General features: G+C 35.2%; 1 protein-coding gene across 2 annotated transcripts in view; it reads right to left on the reverse strand.

Annotated features, from left to right (window-relative positions):
* The window catches only part of glis1a (GLIS family zinc finger 1a), a 29793-nt gene that overhangs the window by 15666 nt on the left and 1040 nt on the right, over positions 1–13087 (reverse strand). For both annotated transcript variants that reach the window (XM_077228844.1, XM_077228836.1), the window contains exons 3-4: positions 3778–3881; positions 2642–3694 (exon numbers count right to left, since the gene is read on the reverse strand). In XM_077228844.1, coding sequence (XP_077084959.1) covers positions 2642–3613 — 972 coding nt within the window. In that variant the 5' untranslated portion in view covers positions 3614–3694; positions 3778–3881. The remainder of the gene's footprint in view (positions 1–2641; positions 3695–3777; positions 3882–13087) is intronic.

Consider the following 13087-nt stretch of genomic DNA (forward strand, 5'->3'; position numbering starts at 1 on the left):
GCTTTAGCTGTACAAGTTAAAGTTGCAATAATTCATTTAGTGTTTCACAGAACATTCGAAAGCAAGAAGAAAGTCAAATGGGTTTCGAAAGATATGGGTAACTGCTTTAAGTTGAGAAATTATGTTGGGAAATTATAGATATCAAGCTTCATAAAACTGTAATGTTCCTTTAGTTGTAAATTGCAAAAAGTGCCATTTGTGTTGTCAATTCATGCACATTTATGAGGCCTGTTCTGAAGGTCCACACACAAGCACATGCCATTCGACAAGGTTTTTTTAAACAGACGTTCAAAGTTGGTTCCTGTTAGAACAAGGCTCTGCTAAGATGTTTGAGTTGGAGAGAGGCCAGCGAGGGAGTCAGTAATAAGCCTGGCTGATTCAAGGTGGCAGCCGCAGTCATGCAGACTTTTGGTTGGAGCAATTCTGCAAAATTATAAAACACATTTTGCCGGTCTCAGGTGTGATGTCATGATGAGGTTATATGAAAAATGAATAGGGTTTCATTGAGCATCCTTATATCTATGCATAACTATAAAATTTAAATTAAGTTGACGTTTACATTTATTAATTTATCAGACATATTTATCCAAACAAAATATACTTTTGGTGAATTACACTTAAATAAGTTACAAATGTAAAAAAGCAACCATCATCTACGTTGAAGTAGACAATTTCTGCATTATGTATAATATACTCTTACTTTAAAAAAATGTTTGATCTTGATAACATAGTATTAAAGTAAAAATGTTTACAAAATCCATATGAATGTTCATTTTGTATTGATAGCTATGATGTGTATGAAAAAAAAAAATATATATATATATAAAATTATCTTATATAATTAAAGCAAAAAAATTGTGTATATATATAAATATATATTAAAAATCACAATGTTACATATTACAATAATTATCCCAAATTATAGTCCTTCGACCACCACAGTTTAAAGAGAAAAATAAAATAAATAAAAACAGCAAATAGATTAAAAAAATATCCCATGGCTATCTTGCATCATCACTAAAAAGAAACACATTTCCTATGTGGCTCAATGTGAAGGAAATTAAACACAGCTTCATTAAAGTATTAAATTATTATAGTTTATCCCTGCCTACAATAATATATTTGTGCATGTAATGGATATAACTGCTAACAGTTACTGCATTCTGTGTTATAGTCCATGTATTATATATACATATATCTGTAAATCTCTCAGCAAAAATAAGAGATGGAACAGTATTAAATAAAATTCTTGTTCTTATAATTCTCAGCTAACAGAGCATAAGGAAACAGAACATAAGGAAAGAGATGTTTTGCTGTTCCCTCACATTGCATGAGGGCACTTATAAGGCACACTTGTCGAATTCCCTAAAGAACAATCAGGAAATTCATTAAAATAAATCTTAGTCTAATAAATCTTCTCCAAAGTTATCCTGGAATGAGTTGACTAAATTGATCATTGAATAATATCAGACCTCAAGCATCTCTCACAAAGCCAATTTGTATGTGAACTATAAACAACTCTAAAATGTCTAAATCTCTCAAATCTGCAATGTATCCATCTTTGGAGGTGAAGAGAGATTGAGTCCACATGTCAGTCTTTCACAAATGTCTTACTTCAAAGAACTGGCATGGTTTAAAAGATAAATCTCTTGAATTTGTACTGATTGATACAATTTATGTATTAGTAAAACAACACCTGAGTCAGAGTCTGGCACAATTTGATATAGAGGGGATACTTGTGTAAGCAAGCAAAGAGAGGGTAAAAAAGACATCAGAAAATGATGTTTATGCAGCTCACCAAATATAATTTATATATAATTTTTTTTTCATTTTATATAAGATTTGAACCTTACTACCAACAACTGTTTGAATAATAACAGCAGTCTAGATCTAGTTTGAGACAATATGTTTGTTTGTTTGTAGGTGTTGATAAATTCAGATTTTCCATCTTTTATCATTGATCGTTTACTTTGGTGACAGGGTTGAATGTTTTAGCTTTAAAAAGTCAACGCTACAGTTTAGCCGCTTTTCCACCATTAGGCTGAACGGTTCTAAGAACAGTAAGGTCAGTTCCAGTTATATTTCCACTTGAGCTCGGTTCAGTATGTTCTCGGCTAACCGTGCTGATCGAATGCATGTAGTAACGTTGCGACTCAGGATTGGTCACTTGTCTTGTCTGGCTGCCAGTTTCTCTGTAACTGGCAAGGCATGCTATCTGAGTGAAGTTAACACAAGTTAATAATAAAATTAAAAGAAATATCTGATCATCCTCCATAACACGGTCTCTATTTACATCTCATATAGTCTGTAAACTGCTGCATTACCAAGGCAACTACTGACGCATTTGTGTAACATTCCAAAGAGCTCCGTTATCAGCCCCAGAGTGGAAAATTAAACCATATCCTTACCGGCTGGGCCGGATCAGCACGTAATGGGGTAGTTAAGCAATAAGAACGGTTTGGCCTGACCGTGGCTTTTGTGTAAAAACGATGAAAATGGAATTAGATTATTTACTTGTTTTCCTAACATGCAGGTCAAGATGATGTCACAAGTTTGTGGAATTTTGGGAATTTTTTTGAATGCCCTGTTTTTGCAGTGAAAGGGCAAATATGCATGTATACGGCATAAAAAATAAACTCACCGTGCATTTGTTGGGCTTCTCACCAGAATGGACTCTCATGTGAATGAGCAGTTTGTATCGAGCATTGAAGGGCTTGTGCTGACGGACACATCCTGCCCAGAAGCAGGTAAATTCCTCCCCTTTTCGCTGATCTATGTGAACTTTCTCTATGTGTCTCACCAGTTCTTCCTTCTGTCCATAGGTAGCCCTACAATCCATCCATTTACATGGCTGTTCTTCCCTCAGGTGTCCATTCATTCCCTCAACTCTAGGCATCCCACTCAGTGCCAAACCATTCTTGAACTGCTGCTGTGTGGGAAGCTCTTCAACATTCAGGTGCTGGGTTTGTTCCTTGGCTGTGTCCGAGTCAGTGCAGAGATATTGAAGCAGTTCTTCCTTGTGTAGAAGCTTCTTGTTACAAAGATGAAATTCAACAATAGGTTCTTGCTTAGGAGACTTGGAATACAAACATCCTTCTGGAGATTTCTCCTGTGGCGTGCAACTGTAGAGAAGGTCCTGGGCCTCAGGTTGACCGCAGAAAGTTGAAAAAGATGGAGAAGTCAAACATAGCTCTGACACTGAGCCAGATGAGTGGCTGGAGGAAGGGGAAGAGAAGGACGGAGAGAAGGCACTGAAAGAAGACATGGACAGGGAAGAGTAGAAAAAGGAAGGGGACAATGTGTCGCTGACGTACGATAGGTTATCTCCAACCGAGGGAGTGCAGGATGAGTCACTCTTAACCCCACCGAAATACGACACAATGGCACTTTCTGTGGAACAGACCAAGTCGAGATCATCTGTTCTTATCGACACGGGTGACTCAGACAAGCTACACATCTTCAGACCTTCCAAGTGAATTGCTTGATTTAAAGAGGCAAGGTACTTTTCGTCACTGTTAACCAGGGCACACTGTTCCAGCTGTGCAACAGCTGGGCTGAGACCAGCAGGCCTCATGATGTTCTTCAAGTTACTTCCCCTCTGAATGTAGATCATCAAATGGCCACTGTAGAAGTGATTCAGGGGTCCCACAAATGTTTTTAAGTAGTGATGGACCTGTGATGATTCCCAAGGTACCTGGAAAAAACATCAGAAAAATGAACGCACTTGGACAGTGAATTCAAACAAGAGATATCAGATGAAGTGTGTTCGTGGAAGACCTCAAGAGGAACTGGTGCATGTTGAAACGGAGTTTGGTGGTTCCATCTTCTAAACTGGTACAGAATGCAAAGCGCTGTTCAGCCCTTTCACCAGTCACTATTTACTGCAAAGGGAAAACAATTATAGGTTAATAATTATAATTAATATACTAATTACAATTATCAGGTGACCAATAAAATAACACATCCTCATTCTATACTGTTCAAACGTTTAAAAAAGAAGAAGAAATTACTACTTTTATTAAGCAAAGAAGCACTAAATTTATCAAAAGTGACCGTAAAAGACATTTATAATTTTACAAGAGATTTCTATTTCAGATAAATCCTGTTCCTCAAAGAACCCTGAAAAAAAGTATCTAAGTATCCACAAACATACAAACTGTTTTCAACATTGATAATAATAAGCAATGTTTCTTGAGCAGCAAATCAGCATATTAGAATGATTTGTGAAGGATCATTGACACTGAAGACTAGAGTAATGATGCTGAAAATTTAGTCTTCCCATCACAGTGATACAAAACAAATAGAAAATTATTATTTTAAACTGTAATTTTTTTTACAGTATTTTTAACCAAATAAATGCAGCCTTGATGAGCATAAGAGACTTCTTTCAAACATTAAAAAAATTTACAAACCCCAAATGGTAGTGTACATTTTTCTCTTTCTATTTTTTTTTTTAGAAACTGCCATTTCTCCTTACAGTAATTGTTTTCTGTAAATGAAAATAAATGTAGTAATGGGTCACAGTGATTTTTTTCTTACAGAATGAGTGGAAAATAAATCTAATTTGCAAATCAAATATGATTAAATGTCAAATATGCAAAAAGATATTATACATAATTCTGATGGCCCAACTTAGTATTACAGATCCTAATTAAACAAAATTAGCATACGAGTAATGCTAATATTGTCCTACTTGATTTATCAAAAGCTGGATTATGCTGTGCCCACAATGACAGCGATTAAGTAGGTGGAGATCACAGAGTCTTCAGCCATTAGTTTCCAGTAGGTGTTCCTGCTTGGTCTCACATAGTAAAAAGAAAATAAACCATTTATCATTGTGAATCTCAGTCAGTGTGAACTTCCTAGTCTTAACTGCACAAGAATGCCTTTGTCATGGCAGCTCATCCTAATGGATGATACCACCTCACTAAGCTCCACAGGGCAGGGGTGACATACACGACCACTGAGGTCAGAATCACTGCACATGGCAGAATGCATTAGTAGCCAATAAAAAAAAAAAAGTTAAATAAAAAACAACTCTGTCAGTCCTCTCTTGTATTGACTTGGTCATGGTGTTGGTTTTGCTTCTCTTTGGGTTTGCAAGTTGTTCACACTGGCCCAGTAAAGAGAAACAGAGACACATTTGTGCCCTGACAGGCTGGTTGGAACCTCTGGCAATAGAAGATACAGAGATCTGGTACCAAATGCAGAGATTCTAATGTACCACATCCCTCAGCTAACGAGAAGCAGGCCTGGAACAGTGGGGAATGGTCTTCAAAAGGTCTCTCCTGTCCAACAGTCGAACTACTGTGCTAAGTTCATGCACGCTTTAACACGCCGCACACATTCGCTCAAGTGATCCAGTGATGTGCTGCCATAATTGGGCTGGCAAGAGGATTATAAGGTAAAATGTAGCGCTGCCCCACGCTACATCTTTGACTGAACACATCAAAAGTGCTTAGTTTGCTAAATGCTTCTCCCAAATTCTATTAATACTATTGTAAATGAGTATAAACATGTAGGTACAATATCATAAGTTTATCAATTACTCTTGCAAAAAGTTCTCACTTCTTTTTTTAAGTCAGTTTAAGTTTAAAACCATGCTCCCTTACACAATGCGTCATTTAAAGGGAAACATTTAGCACAGTGTCACAGTGGTTTTCTCTTGCAGAGTAAGTGGCGAGGAATCTAATTAGCTAAATATAATGATGACTAAATGTCTGACAAACTATCATGAATAAATATCTTACACTTACAACTCCGATAACCACAACTCAGAATTAAATCTCAGAATTATAATTTATGACAAACAAATTAAAGAAAAATAAATAAAATTGGACACTTATTCAGCAAAATTGTTGTAAATTTCCATGGTTCATTGCAAAAATGTGGTCGGTTACCCACAGAAAATAAAGAAAACAAATGCGCATAATATTTGTAATGATTACTTCAATGAGCTCATTGTTTCTGCCTAAAATTAATACATGTTAGCTAACTGAGTGATTTGTACATGTACATTTCTCAAATGCATTACTTAGTCACAGTCACCTCTGATAAAAGATCACTAAAATGTAATGTAGACATGCATTTTCTGTAAAGCTGCTTTTGAATATGTATTGTGAAAAGCGCTATACAAATAAATGTGAATTAATAAAATAAGAAATCTCTACATAGTCATGAAAACACACAAGTTACAACACAGCATGACTAATGGATTGATTCAGTGTAATTGGCCTAATAAGATTTCCTGAACACACAGCATCTTCACCTTTTGCACTCAATGAACCTTTTTATCAGATTGTTTTCTGAAGTATTTTGTTGTCCATTACGCTTTCATCCCTAAAGAGCTCAACGGAGAAACACCATATGTCACTCTGTTCAAACTTTACCAGAGGTCTTTAAAATTCCTTCCAACCAAGTGTTAGGAGGATGAAATTAAACACCTCAGCTACATTCAATTTTCTACAAGACATTCGATGGTATTTAAAGGAAGTTTGTGTCATTCACTACATAATATTTTATTATCACACATTTTAAGAATGATGCTGAATGAAATATCCTGCAAAATAATTGGCTTAAAAACTAAAACTAAGTTTTAAAGGAAATTTCTGAGTGATAATTGGAACAAATTCTAAGACTGAGAACCATATGATTTAATTTAAGGAAATCTTTCTTTTTAATATAACCACAGATTGCTAAACACAGCTGTGTAATCTGACTGGGAAATGAATACTTATTTAGACTTCATTTTCAGAGCAATTCTATGCTAGAACAAACATTATGATCGTATTATAAAATGTGCCATGGCACGACAGATTAATTAAACAGATGAAAATTATGTTTTCATATGCTTTCTTTCTTTTTTATAATGCGGTGTAATGTTGTGTAAACTGTGGGACAAACTTGTGGCTGGCATGTTTATTGTCTACAGAACGGCTATGAAAAGGTGACTTAAATGAATCTGCTTTGTAATTGCTCTTATTTATTAGTTCGCAGCAGGTGCCAGGCAGCTGTTAACTTAACTGAGGGAAAAGTCAAGACTGTGATGTTAAGGTTTAGAAAGTATTGTGTCATTTTCAACTTTGCCACTTTCAGCAAGCGAGACATCTTTGAAGTGAATTCTAGACATGATTCAAACTATAAGCACTAGCTCTACAAGACACGTGGCCTGGCCTTGAAGGGAGGAATAATATCACTTACCAAATTTACATTTACATGAATAGGAGATGCTTTCATTCAAAGAGACTTACAAATGAGAAACATCACAAGCAGTACAAGAGCCAACAATGCTTAAGTTTGGTAAGTTTCAATATATATTTCAAGAATAAGCAAGAATAATACTGAAACAAATTTGTAAAACAAAAGATTGATTAATAATAGGATTTTGTTTTTACTACATCAGCAAATAATTAACAATTCTCACCTGAGAAGCAAAGGAGTGCAGTTCAATCTCCTCACTAACAAGTTACTAATCCAGTACCACATAAATGCAATGCAAGATACTACTGCTTTTTAAATGTACTGTATCTTCATACACATCCAACCAAAGTTATCAATTAACACTGAAAATGTTATATCAATTCATAATAAAGTAATAATAAAGAACTACTAATCTAATTATATTAGGGGCCAACAAGAACTGGCTTTCTATGTTCTTCTAATTCAGTATTTACTTAGTGTTATGTTCTCTATTATGAAAGAAGTGAAACTGAAAAGAAAAAAACGTTTATTACACATCAACTTGCAAGTATTCATTATGTGAAATTTTCAATGACTATGTTTAATCTGCTGTGACAAAATCCAGACATTTATTTTATTCCATCTAAAATATCACTTTCTCATCCAAACCCCTGAAATGGGTCATAATGATCTTACATTACTCACATCAAACAGTATTGCCATATCACTGGATGTTCAAAATGGGTGCGTGCAGAGCCAAGAGAGAGTGGAAAATGTCTTCATTAAATATTCTTTGTAAAGTCGAGTTGGTTATGTCAGTGTGTGTGTGTGTGTGTGTGTGTATACATATATAAATATATATATATATATATATATACACACATACAGAGAGGTAGAGGTAGAGAGAGATCTTTAATTTCACTTAAATGCTCACTAAAATGTGGTCTTCCACTGTAACTTTACCTGCCGGTGTTGCTGTTGGACAGTGAAACTTTAGAAAAAACAGTGATTTATACACTTTTTAATGTCACATTTTGTAATATTTGCATGGTTTTATCTTTGTAATATAGATTATTTTCTCATCCAGTTTTTTGAGACACTGACTCCCTTGGAAATGCCTTTGCTGCTGATGTTCATGCATGTTTTTTCGTTACTTTTTGTTTTTCTTGCATTAACGGGGTGGTAAAACACAATTTCACTTTTCTAACTTTAACTATTGTATAATGTTGCTGTTTGAGCAGAAACAACATCTGCAAAGTTACAGCGCTCAAAGTTCGAAGCAAAGGGAGATATTTCCTTTAAATAATTCAATTTCTAAGGACTACAGCAAACAGCCGGTTTTGGACAACACGACATTCCTCTGGAGTTGAGGACGTCAGCAAATCCCATTATTTACATAAACCCCTCCTCCGAGAATACTTAATAAGCGGGGCGAGGCCATTTTATATTGCAGTTTTGGAGACGAGTTGTCGCAATGCGGTCGAAACGCTGCTGTTGTTTTCATCCCGGTTGCAGGTCCACTTTGTTCAGCCTTCCTAGGGACGAGGGAGTTAGGGATCAATGGTTAAAATTTATTTTTAACTCGGTCCCTCATAATTATGACCCAAATCTCACTCTCTGTGCTGCACATGTTACGGAGGAAAGCTTTCACAATCTTCGCGAGCACATAGCAGGATTCCTATATCGGCCTGTTCTGAAAGATGGAGCAGTTCCAACTTTAAAAACAGAAGCTTTTGTTTACGGGCCACAACCTGTTTTATTTTTCGTCGATGTGTTTTCATGTAATAGTTCGTATTGGTAATTGTACGTTGTAGCAAGGAAGTAAACAAATGACAACGCTGTTTGGCTCTGATGGTTTGTTAAATGCTCATTCATACTTAACGTTATCCGACAAACACCTAACGTTACAAACTTTTTATCTCAACAGCAAACTTGGAATTAGTGTAAACTTGAACTGGCGCTACAGTGTTCTGTTACTTCACATTAAGAGCGTCAAAAAACATTTATTGTTTGAATTTCATGATAAAATGGACAGAATTTGAAAGCTTAGACTTTGTTTCTTATTACAAGTAACAAAGCACAAAGCTTTTTGTGATTATTGGATGGAAGGGAGGGACGCTACAAATAATGTTTGGTGTAGGGTAAAAAGGCCATACCTGGCAACCTTGGCTTGTACAGGTGATTCAACAGTGATTGCGCATAATTTTACTCATTCCCGCAGATATTGTTCTCACACCCAAACTGAGCTTAAACAGTCAAATACACACAAAATAATGTCAAAATGCTGGTCTTGGCGAGTATTCATGTAAACACAGTCAGTTATGTTTTAAGTGAATGTAAAAACAGCTGAGAAAGAAAACGCATTTGTAACAGTATAATGGATCCGTGCCTCAGGTCTTAAAGTGACAGCAGCCTAATATGCTGTACCTACTAACAAATTATGTGATAATAGCCGCCTGGCTGGTGAGCAAAAAAATTAGTCAAGCCAGTGCTGTAAAATAGATTAATCACATTCAACATAAAAGTTTATGTTTATATAATATATGTGTGTGTAGCCTATGTATGTATGTATGTATGTATGTATGTATAAGAAGGCCATATTGTGGCGCCAAGAAGTAAAATATTTCTTTGTATAGTGATGGAAGATGTCTGGATACGAGGACTTGTGTTACAGGGAACTTAAATTAACAATATAAAAGGATCCTGGCGTCTCACATTACGACTGTTATTACAGCACTGACGGAAGGACGCATCACTGAAGAACTAAAGCCGACCGCACAGCCACCTCGTCAGTCCAAACATTTACAAGCAAGTGCAAATCTGTGAGAAAAACTCAGCTAAATTCTGAAGCCAGGAAATTCCACTGAAATGACAGTGGTTGAATCCAAACCACCAGACATGGACAGAGCTTCTCTACTGAATACGGTGGGCGGACAGTAAGTGGAGCCAGTACTTACACACTCTACGCATCTGCCAACGGACTGCCGTTTAAGGAGACGAGACATCTTTAAATTACATGCGGCTAATTGGTTATGACTTGTGTTCCATATTTCAATAAAACTATTCTGGTTCTGGTTGAGTAAATGTCTATGATTATGGATTTACAAAATGTTTAAATGAGGAGTAACTTGAGACGTGAAGAGCAACAAACTAATGAAAAACTTTTTTAATGTAAAGCAATACTCCAAGTGAAATATAAGTTAAGCTCCATCAATTTGCATGCTTGCTATAATGTTGATTTAAAAAAAAAAAAATGAAAATAGAGAAAAGAAATCCCTCATTTTCTTCAATGTTAGAATGAAAAGAAAAAAGCAGCCAAATAGGATGAACTGAAACAGTAATCGAATGAGGAATATAGGAAAAATATATAGGAATGGAATTGATTGGATCGTTGTAATTTGATAACTGCTGCAATCATTTCATGTGAGTGACAAGTTGCTAGAGAGAAAGAACAGTGTTTCCGGTATTACAGGACGGCTTACTGGTTCCTGTATATTTTATTTTCAACTTATATTTATATAATTTGATGAAATACACAGTTATATCAATTTAGTAATACAATTGGCACAATAGAAAAATCACAACAGAGTTCGTTATAAGTGTCCTGTCCATAACACAAGGCCAATTCTTGTAAACAGAGGGTGCACCCATCAAACAACCATCAGGGAAAAGCACGACACCAAAATAATGCAATAAAGATCAACCAAATAACAGGAAAATGTAACACAAAACACCCTTAATCACCCATTACAGATAACTAAATAAGTAAAACTGTTATATATAATACAACACAGTGTCACAAGGATATCTGGGATTTTTTTCCCCATACAATAATTCATACAGTACTTATTTACTTGGCAAAATCATAAATTTTACATTGTATTGTTTGATCATATGAAATGAGTTTTACTGTAGCAATTGACTGCAGGTTTTCCTTCCCTCTAAAAATGAAAAATATTTTTCAAAGTGGGAATAAGATTTTTGGATGAACTTGCATATATAGTGCCCCATCTGTAGCTCCAGTATTAACAGTAGCCCTGTACGCCTCTGTTAAAACTCCTCAGCCATATACAAGAAAATTCCCATCCTGCATTTCCAATCAGGTTTCCAAACCTCAGCTCCTTTAACTTTTCTTAGTGTAAATAAATCTTTGAAATGTAAACGTGGTCACTCCCTCAAGGATGTAGAGAAAGAAAAATGCATAAATACAAAACTGAGTTCTACCAATAAAACACACCACACAAATAAAACTGCGTTCAGAAGTGCAACGTTTTGGGGCTTGTTGCAGTGAAAATATCTGATGATCCCCCACAGTGTTCTTGTTGATCTCAGATCACATTACCCAGCATTCCATAAAAGTTTATGGAATCTTGGCTTTTAGGCATGATAGCCCAATATGTGAGGTCGGTTCTTTTTAAACATTTAAAGTCAGAATCAACGGGAAACTTAAAGTCCTATTTTACTGTCCCTGTCAACACGATCATCATCACATTCAATTAACTTTAAGAGCGGACTAAAACCACAGTAATACAAATAGCATGAGTGCTATAAAGCTTTCAAGACATCTACATGGACATGAAAATAGATTTGACACTCACTGAAGCGTTTGTTTAAATGAACTTTTTGGAGTATTAAATGCCAATAAAAATAACTTGTCACTGTAGTGATTTATAGCACTGCAACAATACTGGCAACATATAATGGAGCACCACAAAATCATCAAGAGACGTATGAATGGACATATTAACACTGAGTTCAGCATATTACAAAAATGTAACATGGCAGCAACAAGGGTTGTGAAGAAGAGCCAGTCGACCAATAGTCCTGCACTATAAATCACAAGAGTACTGAGGTGCCTGTTGCTGGATATTTCTCATCTTGCTACAGCACAATATAATTTTATCAGATAAACTGTAACTATCACCCAGACAAGTTTACAAGTCTCCAACGCTGTGTTCAAGTCAAGACTAAAGTCTTTTGTCTAAGCCAGCTTATGCAATTCCAGGCCAAAACTAAGTGATGGCTCAGGTCTTACTCCTTTTTCAGGAGATTCAAATATCTGAAGGTACGTTTTCTCTGTGCTATAGGGGCATTTTACAAGCTCTCTTACTGGACAATAAATGTAATAAAATTATTTATAAATAGTAGTAGATAGTAGATGTATTTGGCATATATTTTAGCCAAAGTGACTTAAATTGCATTCAAGATATACACTATATAGACAAGATATAATTCCCAAGGGATCGAACCCATGACCTTGGCGTTGCCAATGCCACAGGTCTGAGCATTTTTTCCCACCGTTGCAGACATTGTGTTGATTCACTTCATTTACTGTTCGTAAGTCTCTAATTTGGAGTGACTTGACTTGTCTGACTGAAGTCACTGCTATCACACTATGTCTGAGCAGTTAACCAACATATCTTACAAAACTCTTAAAATTCACTCTAAATAAGGTTATATAAACAAATATATAATTACTATAAATAATAAAAAGCAAAAAAGAGAAACGAAATAAATTAACCTAAGTTTAGATCAACTTCAACTAGACCACAAATATATATATAGAGGTTGAAACACAACCCCAACACTGTAAAAGTCAATAGTGCAGGAAAACCAAGTTCTTTCATTCTTTTCTTTCATGGAAAGTGGCAATTTCCTAAAACGTCTAACATACAGAGAATCTCATGAATTGATCCACCATCATAAGAGTTAGACATTTTCTGAGATATTTATATATATATATATATATATATATATATATATATATATATATATATATATATATATATATATATATATATATATATATATAATAAAAAAAGTAAACGACTTGAGTTTTTCCTCCAAATTACAGAGGTTTTAGGCAATCAAACATTGTAATTAATCGTAATAAACCCTTAATGGTGAC

Source organism: Siphateles boraxobius, unplaced genomic scaffold (genome assembly GCF_051911475.1).
Source record: "Siphateles boraxobius isolate OS27281-9 unplaced genomic scaffold, OSU_SipBor_1 1, whole genome shotgun sequence".
Taxonomy (NCBI): domain Eukaryota; kingdom Metazoa; phylum Chordata; class Actinopteri; order Cypriniformes; family Leuciscidae; genus Siphateles; species Siphateles boraxobius.